General features: G+C 42.5%; 2 protein-coding genes across 8 annotated transcripts in view; one reads left to right on the top strand and one right to left on the bottom strand.

Annotated features, from left to right (window-relative positions):
* Window positions 1–537: 537 nt before the first annotated feature.
* Window positions 538–7,706, bottom strand: nthl1 (nth-like DNA glycosylase 1). 4 transcript variants are annotated; one of them, XM_031289151.2, is made up of 7 exons: window positions 7,600–7,706; window positions 5,033–5,207; window positions 2,202–2,443; window positions 1,951–2,121; window positions 1,678–1,837; window positions 1,283–1,388; window positions 538–1,047 (listed from the first exon to the last, which is right to left on the bottom strand). In XM_031289151.2, exons 1-7 carry the CDS (start codon window positions 7,600–7,602, stop codon window positions 741–743), a joined length of 1,164 nt encoding a protein of 387 aa, XP_031145011.1. In that variant the 5' UTR covers window positions 7,603–7,706; the 3' UTR covers window positions 538–740. The 4 variants fall into 4 exon arrangements, with proteins under 4 accessions (XP_031145011.1, XP_035856696.1, XP_031145010.1 ...); XM_036000803.1 differs by lacking the exon at window positions 7,600–7,706 and adding an exon at window positions 5,744–5,791; XM_031289150.2 differs by lacking the exon at window positions 7,600–7,706 and having other exon boundaries at window positions 5,033–5,303.
* Window positions 5,877–19,555, top strand: part of tsc2 (TSC complex subunit 2) — a 28,467-nt gene continuing 14,788 nt past the window's right edge. For 3 of the 4 annotated variants that reach the window (XM_036000802.1, XM_031289146.2, XM_031289148.2), the window contains exons 1-26: window positions 5,877–6,064; window positions 7,370–7,547; window positions 7,662–7,748; window positions 7,837–7,947; window positions 8,031–8,178; window positions 8,381–8,498; window positions 8,607–8,655; window positions 9,685–9,810; window positions 10,005–10,078; window positions 10,443–10,569; window positions 11,271–11,414; window positions 11,585–11,722; window positions 11,829–11,932; window positions 12,056–12,137; window positions 12,382–12,537; window positions 12,787–12,906; window positions 13,403–13,525; window positions 13,633–13,739; window positions 13,838–14,003; window positions 14,232–14,354; window positions 14,460–14,594; window positions 14,826–15,015; window positions 15,160–15,253; window positions 15,339–15,441; window positions 16,142–16,236; window positions 18,792–18,932. In XM_036000802.1, the coding sequence (XP_035856695.1) occupies window positions 7,413–7,547; window positions 7,662–7,748; window positions 7,837–7,947; window positions 8,031–8,178; window positions 8,381–8,498; window positions 8,607–8,655; window positions 9,685–9,810; window positions 10,005–10,078; window positions 10,443–10,569; window positions 11,271–11,414; window positions 11,585–11,722; window positions 11,829–11,932; window positions 12,056–12,137; window positions 12,382–12,537; window positions 12,787–12,906; window positions 13,403–13,525; window positions 13,633–13,739; window positions 13,838–14,003; window positions 14,232–14,354; window positions 14,460–14,594; window positions 14,826–15,015; window positions 15,160–15,253; window positions 15,339–15,441; window positions 16,142–16,236; window positions 18,792–18,932 (2,996 nt within the window). In that variant the 5' untranslated portion in view covers window positions 5,877–6,064; window positions 7,370–7,412. The remainder of the gene's footprint in view (window positions 6,065–7,369; window positions 7,548–7,661; window positions 7,749–7,836; window positions 7,948–8,030; window positions 8,179–8,380; window positions 8,499–8,606; window positions 8,656–9,684; window positions 9,811–10,004; window positions 10,079–10,442; window positions 10,570–11,270; window positions 11,415–11,584; window positions 11,723–11,828; window positions 11,933–12,055; window positions 12,138–12,381; window positions 12,538–12,786; window positions 12,907–13,402; window positions 13,526–13,632; window positions 13,740–13,837; window positions 14,004–14,231; window positions 14,355–14,459; window positions 14,595–14,825; window positions 15,016–15,159; window positions 15,254–15,338; window positions 15,442–16,141; window positions 16,237–18,791; window positions 18,933–19,555) is intronic. The other variant, XM_031289147.2, reaches the window with a different exon arrangement.

Below are 19,555 nucleotides of genomic sequence, written 5' to 3'. Positions count from 1 at the left end.
TTCAAGTTGTGATGTATTTTAAGCAGTAACCAACAGGCTGGCTGCAAAAATTCAATCATGTTTTTATGAATCTAGGCTGTGGTTGAACTAATGTAATTATTGTGTTCCTTCCCAAATTGAATGTCCTATTCATCATGCCTTTAACATGTTTATATCTGCCCTTTCAAATGTCTTAGAGTTAGAAGTGTTTAATAAAGTGCATTGAATGACTAATGTGGAACAACTTATTGCATAGAGCAAGATGTAACCTGCCAAGTTACTAAATTGATAAACACAACCAGCTTTCAAAATTAAGGAATTGAGACTCCTTACTGTCTTTAGTACATTGTATATTTCAGGAAAAGTATTTATAGAGGACTTAAATAATAAAAGGCTATAAATGAGTTTTCTGATGATGCACTGAAATTTGTTATTTTTCCTCCATATGCAACAGAAAAACTCCCTCTGCTGGAATCAAAGGCAAACTTGAAACATAACCTTCACATCCAGTTTCTGTACATACATTTTTTTTATTTGGTAATAAAAAAAATTAAGCACTAACAGTACAAAAATATTTATTCTCATATAAAGTGTAAAAGGTGTCGTTATAGTGTCAAATCAAACTATGATGAAAATATCCTGAACCACATTCACATTAATATTTAGCTGGGATGCATGTTTTCAGTGTGTGGGCATATAGTTGAACTTTTCTTGTCCAACATTTGGTCACGGCTCAGACAAAAACTTATAAGACAACTGAATCAATGTTTAACCTTGCTTTTTAGCCTCCTTCTCTGTGCGGTGGGGGAAACAGGTGCGGGCAGTGGCTCCCTCTTTGTCCTCTCGTGTTTAACAGGAGATTCTTGTTCTGGTTCAGTTTTTGTTGTAAAGGAAGATGTTGGATTTGGAGACCGTGGGGATCCAGCTTTAGGCCTCTTTGTTGGAGAGATTTTGTGGGCGGATGGACAGCTGTGCTGGTTCAGACACACAGAGCAGAGAGGGTTGACAGGGAGACAAACCTGCTGTCCGAAACCCACGAGAAGCCAGTTGATCTCACTCCACAGCTCCCTACGACAGAGTGAGAGAGGAACATCACCAGCTTACTTTAAACCTGTATTCATAGATTTTTGATTTTCGAGCGTCGCCTTATATATCAGTCAACACATCGTACGTTGAAGAGTTCCTACCGATCCTGATGTGCTGTATGTACCTAGGTCAGACTGGGTGACTCTGATCTTTATAGATTTGTTTGAACATGTTAATCAAGTTGTACGGTTCAGCAATGAATTAGTTATGCTGTTACCTGGGTAACCATTCCTCCAGGGCCTTGCGTGTTTCTTCCGGGTTCTTGGTTGGTTTCTTGAGCCAGCCGAGCCGATTAGAGATACGATGCACATGTGTGTCCACGCCTAAACAAAATAAATCACAATTTAGCGCATACACATTTACAGATTTGCATTTTTAGAAAACAGTTAATGGTGATGTGGACTAGCCTACACGTTGCAGATTTACAGTATTATTTCTATTTCCATGCAAGCTGTTATTTTTCTATGTTGCAACTTTATCAACCAGACCGAAGCTTGCTGTTCAGTTTTTCAACTATGTGAATAACTAATGTTAGATAAATAGACATCATTTATGTATTTTATTACGTTTAATTTGTAAGTGATTGTGCATGCTTCAGGAGTGTGTCCCTACCAATGCCAGACACTTGGTCCCAGGCGATGTCCATAGCCAAGTGAGCCATCTTAGGTCCAACTCCTGGAAGGCGAACCAGCCCCTCCACGCTATCTGGGATGTCCCCTCCGAATTCTTTCTGCAGCATGGCCGATGTCAGTTTCAGATACTTCACCTTAGTCTAGAGAAAGGAGGTGCGAAAACCATTCAATAACATGCAAAACCCGAACAAAGAAGGAGGGTGAGAAGGTAGAAGCATGGCTTCCGTAACACATAAAAAGACTTGTGTATTACCCTCCAGAAGCCGACAGGGTAGATGAGTTTTCCCAGTGCTTCATCATCAGTAGTGAGTATATTTTCTACAGTGCAGCCGTGAGCTCGGAGCTTCTGCATGGCTGCGGCTGTCACCTGGTCCTTGGTCTGACTGGACAGCATGAGTGAAACTAACACCTGGAAACGTCTCACCTGTTCGGACAGAGAAGACAACTAGTGAATTGTGTAGACATACATTTATTTATTTTTTTTTAAATCTCAACCACACTTACATGCGCAGGAGCCTCTGTGTCGTAGCATGTCTTGGCTCCCATGTTATCTACAGGTGCATCACGGCTGCTCCTCATCTCACGGATGCATTCTAACTGTTTCTTCCAGTCGGGAGATTCCCAGTGTTCTATCTTCACCGGTGTAACACTTTCATCCTTGTCATATTCCACTTTTAGCTGTTTCCTCCTGCGGCTATGTGAAGACAACGGTAAAGTGTCCGTTTCTGTTTTTGGATGGCAACTGCCTGAATGAGCACAGGGGAGAGAGAATGAGAAATATTATACCCAGCATGGCAATACAGGAAGAAAAAAACACTACATGGCAAAAACTATGTAGACAGACATCTGAACAAAAGTATGGGCATTAATTTGCTGCTATAACAGCCTTTTACCCTTCAGGGAAAAGCTATCCACCAAAGCTGCAAAACCGCCGACTTATTGGGACTTTGTCTTATTCACCGTATGCCCCAGAGTTAGATAAGTCCATACATATCCTTCTCATCTCCGTGCGTGTCGTAACTCTGTCTGACACACCCACCGCTAGCCTCGCTTAGCACAGATCCTGGAGGTAACCGGCTCCATCTAGCTTACTGATCCCAATAAGTTTTTTTATTTTATAGTTAACCTTTATTTAACCAGGTAGGCCGTTGAGAATGGGTTCTCATTTGCAATGGCGACATATACATGAATAGACAGTCTATAACACTGCTGAGATGTAGTGAAGAGCCAAACAAAACAAAACAAAAACAGTTAGTGAAAATTATGATCTAGTTAGTGGTGTTGAATCAGTTATAACGCAATATGAATAGGCAGTCTATATAAATGCTGAAATGTAGTGAAGAGTCGAAATACAGTTAGTGCAAATTGTGTTCTGGTTAGTGATATAGGTCAGTAATAACACAGTTAACTGGAATAGACAGTCTATGTAGATGCTGAATGTAGTGAAAAGTCAATATACAGTTAGTGCAAATAGTGGACTAGGTAGTGAAATAACACGATATGCATGAATAGACAAGTCTATAAAATGCTGAGATGTAGTAAAGAGTCAATATACAGTAAGTGCAGATTGTGGTGTACAAAAATTGTGTGACAAGAAAGGTTGGAGGAATAGTCTGACAGTTGAGCATACCTGGGCGGATGAATAGGCTTTTGGAGTGACCAAGGAGATGTAACTGCTAGAGCGCAGGTTGCGGGTGGGTGAAGCTATGGTGACCAGTGGTCGTAGTTACAGAGGGGCTTTGCCTAGCAAGGATTTGTAAATGAGTTGATACCAGTGAGTTAAGCGACGAGTGTGTAACAAGGGCCAGTCAACTAATGCATAGAGGTTGCAGGGGTCGGTGTTAAGAGGGGCTCTAGTCACGAAACGTATGGCACTATGGTAGATAACATCTAGTTTTTTCAGGAGAGAGTTTGAGGCAGTTCTGTAAATGACATCACTGAAATCGAGAATTGGTAAAATTGTCATTTTCACCAAGGCGAGTTTGGCAGCATGAGTGAAAGAGGCCCTGTTGCGGAATAGGAAACCGATCCTGGACTTAAGTTTAGATTGAAGGTGAGTTATGTGTTGCTGGAAGGAGAGGGAACTGTCTAACCAGACACCTAAGTATTTGTACATCGCCACGTTTTCTAGTTCCAACCCATTGAGCGTGGTAATGCTAATCGTGTGGGCAGCGAACGATTGAAAAGCATGGCAACTTGGTTTTGCCAGAGTTTAGCAGTAGTTGGAGGTTTTGGAAGCAGTGCTGAATGGCGTTGAAGCTCTCCTGGAGGTTTGATAGCACAGTATCCAAAGAGGGGCTGGATGTGTACAGGATTGTGTCGTCTGTGTATAGGTGGATTTGAGCATTCCCAGCAGCAAGAGGCACATCATTGATGTATAGGGAGAAAAGAGTTGGCCCGAGAATCGAACCTTGTGGCACCTCCATATAGACATCCATAGGTTCAGACAAGTGACAAAATAACGCCAACATTTTCCTATTTACATGTTGTGATTTGTATAGTCACAGTGTGTACAAATAACAAGCTCAGATGAGACACAGCCATCTTCTAACCGTATACATACTGGGAACTATTCTCAGAAGGCAAAGCACTGCTACTTCTGCTACTTGCAGTGTTGCCAACTTAGCGACTTTGTCGCTAGATTTAGCGACTTTTCAGACCCCCTTAGCGACTTTTTTTCAAAAAAGCAAATCTGGCGACTTTCTGTAGAAAAGTCACAGTGCGCAGGCAGGTAGAAAGGGGAGAAGGGACAGGGTGCGGGGGCCGGTGTAGGTACGAGAGACAGTGGGAGGCGACGGGAGAAAGACGCTGCTGAGCTAGCCTGGCCCTGGGCAAGCCAGCCTTCTTTGAGAATTCTTTATCGATCTTTTTCCCTCCCTTTGTTGAATTTCTTTTATTTACTTCAAAGATAGGCTACCTAAGTAATAATTATAAGGTAAAATAAATTGCTGTATTGAATTTGTGATTATTTGGCTAAAGATTTCAATTTCTTTCTATCTACCTTCTGACACAACCACTAAGCTTTATGCAAATAAGTGCGTAATGACGTCACAAATATGCAAATTAGCGTATGACGCCATCTAGCGACTTTTGGAGCTGGTGCTAGCCCGAAAAGAGTTGGCAACACTAACACTGGCTTACTTACTTACCTGAGAAGCCCTGTGGTCAGGAGCAGAGAGTAACGACGGTGCTTGTCAGGTGTTGCGCTAATATTGCCTAAAGCAATGCCTATAGTGCCCCCTCCACACAATTTGGTGACATTAAGCATGCATGTCCTCTGAAAGGTGACCTGCAGCAGTGTCTGTGTTCAGCTAGTAGCATAACGTAAACATTACCCGTTGAAAAGGGGGCAGAGGAGGGTCTTTGCTCAAAGATCCTCGCCTCCTCCTCCTCCACCTTCACGGCCACAGAGGAAACTGGATCCACACTTCTGTTGGTAAGTTTGGACCTGAGAGAGTCCGCAGGTACACAGCCAGCATTTTGACCACCACTCCGAGTGATAACAGACCTCTGCATGAAATACGGAGAAGTCATAGCAAAACACTGGACTACATAGCCCCTCGTGCTGCTGCTGCAGCGGACTTGAATCATTTAGATTAAGCTAAAGTTGGTTTCTCATTCGAAGTTTATGGTCACGAGGGGACCAGAGAAGTTGAATCCACTTTTTAAATAAATGCATAAAGGAAATAATAATAATAATAATAATAATAATTCAAAAAAATCTTGCCCCCTCCCCACCATGCCAAAACGATTAAAGAAAATTTAAACTGAAAAAAACATTGAAAAAAGATCAATGCAAAAATATCAATATTGCATATAAAATAGTTTTTAATGCCGGTGTTTAATATTTCATTGTTTATTTTCAGTGCCAGTGCTTCTCTTTACAATGCCAAAACACTGTTCTATCTCACGGCGTATGACTCCAATGAAGAACTAACTTCAGCATCGTTAGCATGTTGGGTAACTGTTCAATGTTATGGTAAACATGTAACTTATCACTAGCTACCATTCGAGTAGTAAACAGTTTTACGAAACAGAACAGATACTGTTGTGTAGATGTTTCGCTCTTCATTTGTCATGATATAAACCCAGACTAACGGGCTTTTAGCATAGTTTGGCTTTAGCTTGCTCAGAACTACATTTCCCATCAGCGAAAGTAACAAACGTGTTTTTGTAGGAAGTGCTCCTTCACAGCATTAGTGTGTCATCCGGTTGAGGAGTGGAGGAGGACTGTGAGCCTGGACGAGAACAAGCTTTCAGCAGTAAATACTGAGTTATATCAATGCACAGACGCAGACGGCTCTGTTGGCGGCATATGGACGAAGCTGTGAATCTATGAAACCGAAAGCGACTCATCTACAGTAAGGTGAGAGGAGAGGGAGGAGTTGTTGTTTTTAAAAGTACCAGACCTTGAATGCCACAGAGGAACGCTAGCTCATGACAGGGAATGTAACGCAAAGCGTAGCTAACGGTTCTGTAGCGCCATTGTGCATTTCTCCTGATTATACCATGTTTATGTTGTCAAGTGTGCACAGATATAATTTGCTCTGGTCGGAGGCTACCTTGCACCGATGTGGTGGTAGTGGTGGATGTTGTTGTTGAACTAAAACAGAACAGTCGTTGTCTGTCTGCTCGCTTCCCCTCCCCCTGACTCTGTCAAGTCCACATGACAGCAGATTGTCCAAACCTGCCCCCCGGGTTTACTTACACATTTACAGACTGGGACTTCAAACTTTACTTCAGCAGTGGGTGGGAGACTTAAAGGGTCTGTTCACGCCCAGGTCACATACAAACATACTCCTTTACATCCAGCTGTATTCATCCATGCATAGTGTAAAAAAAGTTTGTTTTTAAAAATTTAAAGATATGGTCAGGCTGCCACCAACTTTGTCTGGTCCGGTGTCAGAGGCAAGACAATATCCACCACACACAGTAGCCTATAGTATGCAACCCTTTAATGAGAATACACAAATATAAGAGGTAAAGAGTCCCCCTTTTCCTCACTAGTTTTTGTGCTGCCACCCGAAAACACCATAAGGAAACACACAAACAGTCATTGGTTTTTAGAGTGGATCACCTCATCCGATGTAAAGGCCATTTCTGCAAACAATATTAAAAAATTGAAGCATTGACCTTTACTGAAGAACAGCAGAGGGACAATTTCACACATTAAATGCCACATATTTATGACTGTGTCCATTGTTTAGTCCGGCATCTGCTAATTACATCGATCATGAAACGATGTCTCAAGATCTGCGTGTCTGATCACCTCAGCTAAACAATGTTTTTTTTTTAAATCCATAAAAATGGCTTAGGAGACAAAATGTAAATAATGGCAAAATGCCAATATTTCATCAAATAGATCACTTCAATGTCAAGGAATTTAATTGTTGATGTTCGTCAACATTTTACCATTGTGCCTCGAGTGTTATTTTATTGTGATGTACAGTGGTAGCATCTTTTTAAAGGCTCAGTGCAAATTGATTTAACAATTGCAATGGGTTCTGGTTGTTACTGTGACCATATATCTACTTGCTAGCAGGCAAGCCACATCAAGCCACATTTAAAGAATGTCCGGTGCTTCAGTTAGCCTTAAGGTATTAGGTTTTGCATTGTAATAATAATCCAAGCCTGCTGGGTCCCCTGCTGGAGCTGCTACCACCGCGACCCGTTACCGGATAACCTGTTTAGTCTATCACTTCTCCAGGTTGGGCCATGAATAAGCAACCCAGCAAGGAGAGTCTTAAGGACAAGGTGAAGGGGATCTTTGGGCTGGGACCCCCACGACCGCCGAGCAAACAGAGTGAAACCAGACCATCCGAGTTTATCATTACGACTGACATCATCAAGGTGTGCAGAAGATACCGAGCATCTGTGCACGTTCATACACGCTCAAACTCACCATGCTTTTTTCCACATCATGTTTTGCAAAGTGTCATGGCCTTTCCTCTTCCCCTTTTTCAGGAGCTCCAACCGGACTGTGGTCTGAGTAACCGTGTTCGAATGATGAACCACGTCTGTGAGCTTGCCAAAACGAAAAAATTTGAAGAGGTGAGTCTGCAACGGGTGTGCTGTTTTTGGTGATGTGGTACATGTAATCTTCTGTGTTTGTCAAAATGTGTGTGTGTGTGTGTTTTAGCATGCAGTGGAGGCTGTATGGAAAGCTGTGGAGGACATGCTGACTCCAGAGCAGCCACCTGAGGCCAGACATGCTGTCCTGCAACTGCTGAGGGCCATTATACAGGGACAGGTATATAGACACACACAAGCAAATACGAAATGTGAATATAGTTTCTGGCATTTCATAAAGTCCTGTTCACTGTTTATGTGAAGGGTGAGCGACTCGGCCCTCTGAGAGCCTACTTTTTCAAGGTGATCCGAGACTACCAACCGTGTAACGAGGACCTCTCTGATAGGCTGGAAGTCTTCAAAGCCTTAACTGAGAACGGGAAAGACATCACTTACCTGGAAGAGGACATAGGTAAAACTTAAAAAAATAAGCTTGTAAACGCTGTAAAAAAAATGGGTTGTATTAGGTTGCATACTAGATTTGTTCAAGCTAATATGAAACAACTTTGTAGTTATGTTTGTAGTTGTAACTTGTAAAGGCATGACTGGTCTTTTGCACACCATATTCACGGGTAATGTTTTTTTCTGTTCTTGCGTTTTCTCCTCTCTCCCAGCACGCTTTGTCCTCCTGTGGATGGACATAGGTCTCACCTCCGACTTTCTCCACGTGCTCGTAAACCTGGTGAAGTTCAACAGCTGCTACCTGGACCAAAATGTCTCCATCATGGTCCAGTAAGTTAGAGATACAGCCGGATATACACACTTCTGTTTGTTTGTTTTTATCCCAAAAATGTGGTTGATGTACATTTTTACATGATTGTTCTGTTGTGCTCTCTGTAGGAAAATCTGTTTCCTGTGCAATAGAACAACATCTTCAACAGATATTGAGGTGGGTATTTGTTCTTTTTTTCTTAATGTTACTTTTAGATTTCTGTTAAACTGAAGCAACTATAACTGCAGTTTAACATTTAACATTTAATTGTCAACCGAGAAGAACAATCAACACATTCTTCGTTCAAACAGCTAGTTAGCATTCATCAGTACATGCTGAACTTCCCTGCTCAAAAGTTGTTCTGGGGCGGCCTCTAGCTCACTCAGTAAAAGCGTTCGCCCCATGTTGGCTGAGTCCTGCAGCGGCGCAGGGTTCAAATTCGACCTGCTGCCCTTTGCTGCGTGTCATCCCCCATCTCTCTCCCCCTTTCATATCTATCCACTTTCAAAAATAAAGGGAAAAGCCCCAAAAAAATAATCTTAAAAGAAAAAAAGTTTCTGTTGTTCAATGGTAGTAAGACACATTATTGAGCCAATGAAGTCATCTATACGGTTTAGAGGCTCACACGTCCAACAAATAATGTGAGAACTCAAATGTGCAAAATCCCTGGTCCAGACCATTATATACAGTAAATTAGGTAAATGTGAAAAAGGGTTAATAGCCATTCTTTTCACCATCGGGGGAAAATAAAAAATTTGATCTTGAAATAAATTATGAAGAACCTGAAATCAAACATTTTATTCTACTTAAATTGTGTGGGCCTTGCTTATCACAATGAATACTGTGTTTGCTCAATGTGTAATTTAAAAGCAACATGTTGCCATAGCAAACTGAGGCACGCAGGGAACAAATCTTATTTTAAATTATCTGTACTTTCCATATGGTTTTATTGTAAACAAACAACGATTACATAAACATAATCAATACTTATTAACTACATAATTAACTATGCCAATCTAGTAAAACCTACTCTACTGTTGAATTTATAAACCTCAGAGTTGTATTGTTTCTGTGTAAAGGTAATGAAGTTCGTTGGTTTGTATTCAACTCTAGTCTCAGTTGAGGTTGGACTGCAGATCTTTGCATATATTCGATGCTGATCCGCTGCTGTATCTACTTGTGTGTGGTTGTGTGTTATGTGTCCAGGTGGCACTACAAGTACTGGATGCAGTGGTGTGTTACAACTGCCTGCCCTCAGACTCTCTCACTGTCTTCATCATCACACTCTGTCGTACTGTCAACGTCAAGGAGTTTTGTGAATCTTGCTGGAAGGTGAGCGAACACACACACACACACACACACACACACACACACACACACACACACACACACACACACACACACACACACTCACACTTTTTCTTTTATCTGAGGGCTCTGATGCAAAATGGCATTATTCATAACCACCTCCTCTGTTCTTCTCTCCTCTTTGTTCCCCCGTGTTGTGCTGCTCTGTGCTTCTGCAGTTGATGAGGAAGGTGTTGGGGACTCACCTCGGCCACAGTGCAATTTATACCATGTGCCGCATAATGGAGGAGAGGTATAGACCTTTTTCATGGCAGACATTTTGACTTGTCATAGTAGGAAAAGCACAGCTGAAATTGATAACCTTAAGGATGGCTCAATTCCATCAAGTGTCCCAGTAAGTTATTTCAGTGAGTCAGCATGCACAACACCAGGGCCTCTCCTAAGTGGAATGCAGCCATCATTAATGGTTTTGAATACACCTGTGCTTTTCCTACTATGACATGTCAACATGTCTGCCGTGAAAAAAGGTCTATTATCCCTGATTTAAGCATATTTCTGAGCTTGTGGTGCATTACTGAACATATACAGTACTATTGTGATGGGGGGGGGGTTCTCCTGTTATGTGTGTCTCTCTAACTACCTGCAACCGCCACCAGAGTGTACATGGAGGATGCACCATTGTTGAGAGGAGCTGTATTCTTTGTTGGGATGGCACTGTGGGGCGCACACAGACTCCCCGCCCTCAAAAACACACCTACACTAGTTCTACCATCTTTCTACAAGGTAACACATACACATACAGTACATGTACTGTACACTGTTCCCAATGTGTGCTGATAGTAAAAGTTAATGTTATCTGGGCCAAAATGATCTTATTGCTTACATGAAAACAAAACTAATGCATTCTTGGCAAAAAGGCTGTTTTTCTGTTCAAACATTGCTCTGTCACTTTGCGCTGTGAAAAACATATATTTAAATGCATGCTGCTTTGCCAAGTACAAAAGTGTGTGGCATAGGTTGGATCTCCCTGTGTCTTATTAGTGTTAGTCATACTATAGATATTTTCTATCAAGCATGAGCTGTTCCCCTGTCCCTACTCTCGCATTGCCAGACCAGTCTCCTCAGAGCTGTGTCAGCGCTGGAGTATGGTCTGGCTACACCGCTTATCTACTCTAGGATAGGGCTTGTTTGTATTTCTTTAAACAATCACAACCGTCCTGGGCGATACAAGCCCCAGATGCAGCAGCGGTGCCCTTCCAAAATAGATAGCAGAGATAGTGGAAGGGGAAGGACATGTGAGAGATTGGCCGGATGTTTTTTTTTTTTTTTTTTTATAGAAGAGCCGAGATTGAACAACAATGAGTAAAGATACATGACAAATGACTCAATAGAAGGTAGTCTGAAAAAAAACCCCAAGAATATACCTGATACTATGAATGTAATAAATCAATTGTGATGACTGTTTCTGTCTCACCTCTGCTCAGGCCATGTCGTGTGCCAATGAGGTGGTGTCCTATGAAATCGTCCTCTCCATCACCAGACTGATCAAGAAGTACGGCAAAGAGCTGCAGGTGGTCACCTGGGACATCCTGCTGGGAATCATAGAGCGACTGCTGCAGCAGATCCAGGTACACACACACATACTACACACACACACACACACACACACACACACACACACACACACACACACACACACACACACACACACACACACACACACACACACACACACACACACACAGATTAAATACCAGTGCTTTTTTTGACCAAGTGGGCTGTCTCATCTGTCTCACAGACAATAGGCAGTGCGGAGTTGAAGGCCATCGTGTATGAGCTGTTGACCACAGTAGAGGAGCTGTACGAGCAGAATGGATACCACGGCTCCACAGAGAAGTTCTTCATTCTGGTGGAGAAATGTGCTGACAAGAGACCGGTTAGTGCTTTTGAGTTTCCATCCCTTGGTGTCATCCTGTGTTCTCATTTGGTCCTTTTAACATACTGCTTCTTCTATTCTAATCTTAATCTTGTTTGTGCGACAGGATGCATCAGTGCTCACCCTCATTTCGTACAGAGCCCAGTCTATCCAGCCAGCCAAGGACGGCTGGATTCAGAGCCTTCACCGCCTCATGGAGAAATTCTTCAGGTAGGACGCACATAAGGAGGACGTTATATTTGTTAATCACCATCTCGATCCCTGTCTGATCCCATCTCTGCTGTACCATAATCTTCCCTGTCCCTTTTTGTTATCTTACTGACTCTCTGAAAGGAACGAGACTCGCAGTGTGATAAGGATCAAGGTGCTTCATATCCTGTCCTTCGTTCTCAGTACCAACCGACAGCTCTACGAGGTCTGTACGCAGACATACAGGCACACAGGCACACAGGCACATTTGTTTTCTTACTAACTTTCAAGTCCGCTGTCACTTTTTTTGCTGTTGTACACTGATGTGTGGTATTTAATGCGTGGTAAACTTACATCAAAGTTTACCACAAAAGAAATACCACACATCAGTGTACCGAATCGATGTATAGGCCAATAAAATTCAACAACATAAAACACGTTCGCTTATTTTCTTCTTTGACTTGTTCCAGGATGAGTTGATTGAAACGGTGGTGATCCCCCAGCTCAGTGGGATAGCTGAAGATCGGGACCTGGCCGTCCGAAAACAGGCCACCCAGCTACTGGTGGACCTCGCTGAGGGCTGCAACACACACCACTTCACCAGCCTGCTGGACATTATTGAGCGGGTACACACATACATTCACACAATCACATACGTACGCACGCACGCACCCATGCACGCGCACGCGCGCGCACACACACACACACACACACACACACACACACACACACACACACACACACACACACACACACACACACACACACACACACACACACACACACACACACGTCATGTTGTCTCACTTTAACCTTATGAGGTCATTTAGTTCGGTCCATTCCATTGAAGTAATTCCTGTGTTTTTTTTCTGTAGGTGTCCAGTCGCTCTTTGGTGTGTTCGGGTTCCCTGGAGGTTTCTGAGAGAGATCCCACAGCAGAGTCTCCTATGGAGGACGTCAGGACTGCTATACTGGGCCTGCTGGAAATCCTGCAGGTACATATGAGGGCTGGATTAAAAATAATTTGTTTAAGATTAATGTGAAGTTATTTCAGAAAAAGATACAGTTTAAAAGGATCTGAAATTTGAATACTCGATAAAGTACTTATCGCTTACAAACTTAATTTGTTTTGATATTTACAAACTTCTTCAATTGGCCGCCAGCAGAAATAACAATGTATTTTCAGTCATTTTACATAAGCATGTTTACAGATATTAATGCAGTCTGCCTGATAGCTATCTGATGCTGTTTAAGGTCTCTTCATATCAGTAATGTTTATAGAAATAGCAGAAAAAAAATAACTTCACTATTGATTCTGGTAGTATTAACTTCTCTTGAGTTTTATCTTTAACCTAAGACAACCAAATGCTAAAAGAAATTGCACTAATAACATTTTTACCTGTGTTGCAGTTTTTTTTCCCTATGGGTTTTGATGTTTTCTGTGAGGGTAATGAATCTGGTGATTAACCTCCATCTTTTCTCTCCTCGCAGAGCAAGCTTTACAGCCTACCAGCCAGTCACGCTAGTCGCGTGTATGAGTTGCTTATCAGCCACTTGCAGCTTCACTACAAGAGCAAGTACTGTTCAGCTATCGCCTCCAGTATTAGACTACAGGTAGGGGCAGGATTAATTTTTTCTGTGCACATTTGTGCATCTTTTACTCTTTTGTAACATACATGTATACTGACTTCCTTTTCTTTCGCTTGTATTCTCTCCTTCAGGTGTTTGACTTCTTCCTGATGATGAGAGCGGACTCTCTTCACCGTCTCGGAGTCCCCAACAAAGACGGGGCCATGAGGTTCAGCCCTTACTGCTACTGTGACACAGGGTGAGGACGCACACATCTTATCTGCATCAGTTTTGCTCATAACAATCCAGTCAACTAAATATTAACAGGACTGTTAATTGGGTCCTTTGTTGTTTTAGAGAGCCAGAGAAGCGCGTCAGTGAAAAGAAGCCTGCAGGTTCAACATCTCCTCCTGCTGGCAACCCTGCTCCCCCCGCTGCTCCTTCCACTTCAACAGCCTCAATACGCTCAGCCTACCTGCCCTACGCACCCGCCTTCAGTGTTCTCCTGCAGTGCCTCAAGATGGTACACACAATTATTGTATCCATCTCACAGATAAGTGGCATACGTAGAGTACATCTGCGTCAAAATGTGTATGCTGTAAAATACTGAGTATTGCTAATGCTCCAGGCTTTATTTCCCATTTGTAGCAAATTACTTTGCATAGCACACATATACACTTGTAACATATGGTTGCAGTGATTTTCCTGCTATCTTTAAAGATATCATACATGGTTTATTTTTCTCTTGTAGGAGACCGATTGGAAGGTGCTGAAGCTGGTTCTCGACAAGCTGCCGTGGACGCTGCAGTACAAAGTGCTGCTGCTCACCTCACCATGCAGCTTGGACCAGCTCTGTTCTACACTCTGCTGCATGGTAGTGCAAATAAAGACAAGCATGCATATTTATACCTACAAGTCTGGACACGTGAATTTGCTTGCGTACAAATGTCACAATACATCTTTGTCTGTGTGCTCATAGGTGACGGATCGGCTGATCTCAGAGCGCTTGAAGAAGACCCCAGATGGATTTTCTCGCACTGATGTTCAGCTGGCAGTGGTTCCTGTCCTCACAGCGATCACCTCCTACCATAACTACCTGGATCAGTCGAGACAGGTACAACCGATAGAACCGTAAAACGTTCTACAACCGTAGAAAGTAATAGTCAACATTTTTAGGATGTTCTTAAGCTTGCATGTTGAGTTTACTGACTGCCAGAAGGTCCACATTTGGGCAACAGCTTCCCATTATGGCTGTTGTCAGTATACCAGCCCCTCCACACAAATACATGGAGGCAGTTATTTCCATGCTGCAATGACGTTCATTAATTTCCTTTCCCCTGTACAGAGAGAACTTGTTCAGTGCCTCGAGACCGGCCTCATTTACCGCTGTGCCAAGCAGTGTGTGGTGGCTCTTACAATGTGCACGGTGGAGATGCCTGACATCATGATCAAGCTGCTCCCCGCCCTTATCGTCAAGCTCACCCACATCTCTGCAACTGTTGCCATGGCATCTCCTATGCTTGAGTTCCTCTCTAGTAAGCACCGAAAGCTTTTCTGAAAACTCTTTTAATAAATGTTTCTTTACCATTGTTGAGTGTTCAAGGTCAGTTAGTCCCTTCAAAGTTTGCTGTAAAGAAAGTGTTTGGTTGATGTGTTCTTTCTTCTATTTTGTTTCATAGCTCTAGTGCGCCTGCCCCATCTCTATGCCAACTTTGTAGCCGAGCAGTATGTCAGCGTGTTTGCCATCTCTCTACCCTATACTAACCCTTCCAAGTAAGTGCTCACATACACACAACACATGCATGCTCTCAAACGCACAGTCACACTCTGACCTATTTGTTTCTTCCATTCCTATCAGGTTTAACCAGTACATCGTGTCCCTGGCCCACCATGTGATTGCCATGTGGTTCATACGCTGCAGACTCCCGTTCCGCAAGGACTTTGTTCAGTACATCACAAAGGTGTGTGCTGGTTCAACCTTCTTTTGTTGACATATTTATGACATGCAATTTCTATTTTGAATATCAGACACATGTAAACACACACAAAAACGCATGTGAATACTGAGAAAAAAAGAAGAGAAACAATGCAGTACTGAGAGAAAGTACAAGAGAATTACTCTCACATGGAAATCTGTGTCATCAATGTGCTCTCACCTCATCCTTGTGCTTTTTTTAATAAAAGAAAATTTAACACTTGAGGAAATGGTTCTCTTTTATATGCAGTAACCTTTCTTAATTGTCTCACCCAATCCTGTAAAGGAGGGACTCCAGGCATATTTCAGTTCCTGAGAAAAATTTGTCATCCAGTCATTATCAAATAATACTTTAAATTGAATTAAAGGAGTCTGAGCTGTAGCTTCATATTTAACTGACAGACAGAGTGGTATCAATCTTCTAATCGAATTCTTGGCAAGAAAGTGAATACGTGCATTTAAAAAATGTCAAACTATTCCTGTTAAGTCCCCTAAAAAGTTTAGACAGAATACAAACTGCAGACCTGTGACGTTACACTATCCCAGTGAATCTTGTCTATGCAATCATATAACATGTTACATTGAATGAGCCTTTAATCTTTTGACAGTTTTTTTGGAGTTGTAGCAGACCCAGTATTGACGTTATCTCTATTTCTTTACATTCACACCTCTGTCTATGTCTTCAGGGTTTGCGCTCCAACGCCCTGCTGCCTTTCGATGACGGTCATGAGCAAAGTTCATTTCGTGCCCGAAGCACCAGCCTCAACGAAAGGCCCAAGAGGTAAAGCATATGCACACACACACACATACACACACACAGCTGCAAGTACTGACGTACAAACCAACAGCAGCACCACAAAGCCCGTGTGGACATTGTTGTGTAAGACGGTTGGGGTTGCCAAGGTAACAGGGGACTCAGCATGATTGGTACTGTGGCGTGATGGTTGCAATGACTCCTCTCAGGTTGCCAGTGTGATCATTAGTTCATTTTATTTATTGTTTGTGCTTTTTACATTTTGAAATGCGTTCTTTTTCTGCCACGATTAGTTTTTTGAAATTTTAAATTCACTTCTAGTATTAAATGACATACAGGGGGTGGACAAAATAACATGAACAACACCTGTATAATACAATTTAAGGCAAAAGCCCTACATTCGATAGCCAATTTTTGTTGGCACTCAGAGAGGTTTTCTCCCTGTGGCGGTAATTAAAGCTATAGTGTTTGTGTGGGTGTGCTGTTTTAAGGGATTGTATTATATTGTATATATGGTATGTTTGTGTTATTGTGTCCACCACCTGTGGCATATAAAAGAACATATAGAGCGATAGCATGGGGAAAGAACTACCTGGTTTTCTTTCTCCTGCTGTCACATCTCACCATTTGACTGTTGTTTATGACCACAGTAAATACAGACTTTACATGTGCACAAAGAGAAATACACACTTTTCTCTTTCACACAGAGGTGTAAGGAAGCTTTTCTCAACAAGGCGCCATTCTCATCTGTACGTGGTGGGAATGTTTGTCGGTTGTTCGTGTGTCTTTATCGCCCCCCAACTACCTGCGATAAAAACATCCAAAGTAACTCATTACAAGTTAGTCTAGAAGATCACAAAGAGAAGAAGTGGACTAAACAGAAGTTTAATCAGTAAACTAACTGGGCTGTGTCTGTACCACTCTGTAACAGATGTTTGTTGTGATGCACAGTTTTGCTGCCAACTAAAAAGAGGATGAAGAAGAGATGAAGCCATTTTCCTATTGTTTGGGTGTGACCTATGACGAAAAGACACCAGTGTGGATGCACGTGTTTTTCACCTGAAAGCAGTGCTTAAAAAAGATGATGTCTCCTTGTTAAACCAATATTTCCACAGTGCATCACAGTGCACATTTCAAAGATCCAAAATAACTATAAAAAGAAATCAATATAGTTTGAGACCACACTACACTGTCCGGATGGGCCGTTCCCTAAAGAATCTATCTAAATCTATCTAAATAATCTATATACGCTGCTTCCCCATAGTATATCTTATTATTTTTTGGCTTTTTTTGCCCAGAGTTTCACTGTAGCATTTTTATTTATATCCCCTCTCCTCCTTGTTGTGAAATGACATATGCTTACACAGGAAATAGTGGGCGCAGCCTCTTTGTGTATGTATTTTTCCCCAAGTCTTCTCAATCTTGGTCGGGTCCCCTCTCCTAATGGTTTAATTTAAAAAAAGAAAAAGAAACTCCTAACACCCTTGCTGTCATTGCAACATTGCAATTGCTTTTCATTGTAACACATAGTGCCTCTGCTAACATCAGTTTCTACTGATCTTCCATATAAACCCACTTTCAGTGTTCCATATTGTTACCATTCATCCCATGATTTGTCCCTGTGCTGCTCATTGCCCACTGTTGGGTTGGAGGGCAGCATATGAATAATATAGCCTCTTCTCTTCTCCTCTCTTCCAAAAGCCTTGATTACCTTTTAAATCTATTGAAGTACCAATAATTACAATAATTAGAGTCTAGTACTTCAATGGCTTCCTCAAAGTATTTAGTCCAGATTTGTTGTCTGGTTGTGCTCCAACCCTCTGTTTAACCCTGCATTTCATTTTCAGTTGAATGTGATGTTCTTCTGTTTTAACTTCCATTATGTCAGGCCTGTGCTGAGTCCATCCCTACTTTACTTCTCCTGTACTAGTCCTTGGCTTCACTATATACCTGCTGTGTGAAATAATGTTTATTTAGTTGCTCTCCTGAATATGTTCTGTGTATATTTTCTTTTCCGACTAGCAGAAGCTGTTTTACCCTCTGCTGTAGCTTGTCTGTTTTTCCTTTTTAAGTTGATGTTTATCCTTTTTTTATTTTTATCCTCTTTTTCTTACTACGCTCTCCTGTAATCTGATTCATAGTGTTCACAGCTGTTAATTTTCACCTTGTTTTTGTTTTCCTTCAATTCTTCATTTGACCCCCTTCCCTGCCTCCTGCGATTGGGTGCTGCGTTGTGGTTGTGGTTTTGGGGGGTGGTCGTATCATCCTGGATCCTTCCTACATTGCTCCTGGCCCCTGCCTTCTCTTGGGAACTCTGCCCTCTGACCTTTGTGGCCCTTCCCTCCCTACCCTGACAACCCCCCTCTCCCCACCCCTCTGTGTGGTGTGTGCCCTTTGCTCCGGTGCTCGGGTGACAATTCCTGCTGTCTCCTGATAAACCTCAATGCACCACACTCTTCCCCCACACTCCCAAACCACCGCCACCCTCACGATGACCCACCCCCTTACTGCCCACCGCCACCATATCGCCAACCCGGGCCCGTTCCCCTCACCGTTTGCCATGGGTTCTCATCACCGCCCAGTCTGCGGGCAGCAAAAGTGGCGAAGGCGGCAGCGGCGGTAGCCAATAGCAGCAGCTCTCCAGTTAAAGAGCTGAGGGACCTGTCAGCCATGGATGCTTTCCGTTCCCGCAGCATCAGTGTCTCCGAACACGCGGTCCGCAGGTTAGAGAAGAGCTTTCTGGGTAACCAAACAAAAAAAAAAACAACAACAACCTAAACACTTGTTGCTTCCTCCATGGGATGGCTCATGGGGGTGTAGGGTCATTGTCATGTTGCTCCGTTGGGCGGGCGTTGGGTGGTTTGTTGCCAGGGACACCTGGAGCGGGTGGTGCATGCTGGAGGAAGGTTTGTGTGTCGACCTTTTTGGTTTGTTTTGGGCTGTGATCATACACATGCTGTTTTAGATTTTATTTTTTAAAATCTTTGCTTTTGCATGCAGTGTTTGCAGAAGACATCGGAAAACATTTGATGTTTTTTTTTTTTTTTTTTTTGATTTTGCTCTAACGCAGGTTTTGCTTTTATTTTCATTCAATTTTAATTTGTCTTTGACTTTGTTTTTTGTTTTGCTGGGTGTATTGCTGACTGGTTTTGTTTGGCCTAACAACAAATGAATGGCAGGAGGGATTGGTGCAATGCATGTGTATCCAAAGTGATGGGATCTTATCCTGATTGACAACAACCACAACCTACAACTCTGCCTCCCTTCTCCTGGTTGGGGGGGCACTGCTTCCTCGGCCAGTGACAGGGACAACAGCAACACAACAGCTTTGTTTGCTTGCTTGACA

The sequence above is a fragment of the Sander lucioperca genome, chromosome 4 (genome assembly GCF_008315115.2).
Source record: "Sander lucioperca isolate FBNREF2018 chromosome 4, SLUC_FBN_1.2, whole genome shotgun sequence".
NCBI lineage: Eukaryota > Metazoa > Chordata > Actinopteri > Perciformes > Percidae > Sander > Sander lucioperca.
The sequence above is the reverse complement of the archived record's forward strand: the minus strand, read 5'-3'. Positions and strand labels throughout refer to the sequence as shown.

Coding starts and splice junctions, on each gene's coding strand:
- nthl1 (XM_031289150.2), bottom strand. CDS start 5,288: ATGATTCAAGTCCGCTGCAGCAGCAGCACGAGGGGCTATGTAGTCCAG. Junction 1,838..1,950: donor ACCCTGTCGGCTTCTGGAGG/GTAATACACAAG, acceptor TCCTTTCTCTAG/ACTAAGGTGAAGTATCTGAA. Junction 1,048..1,282: donor CTGGAGGAATGGTTACCCAG/GTAACAGCATAA, acceptor ACTCTGTCGTAG/GGAGCTGTGGAGTGAGATCA.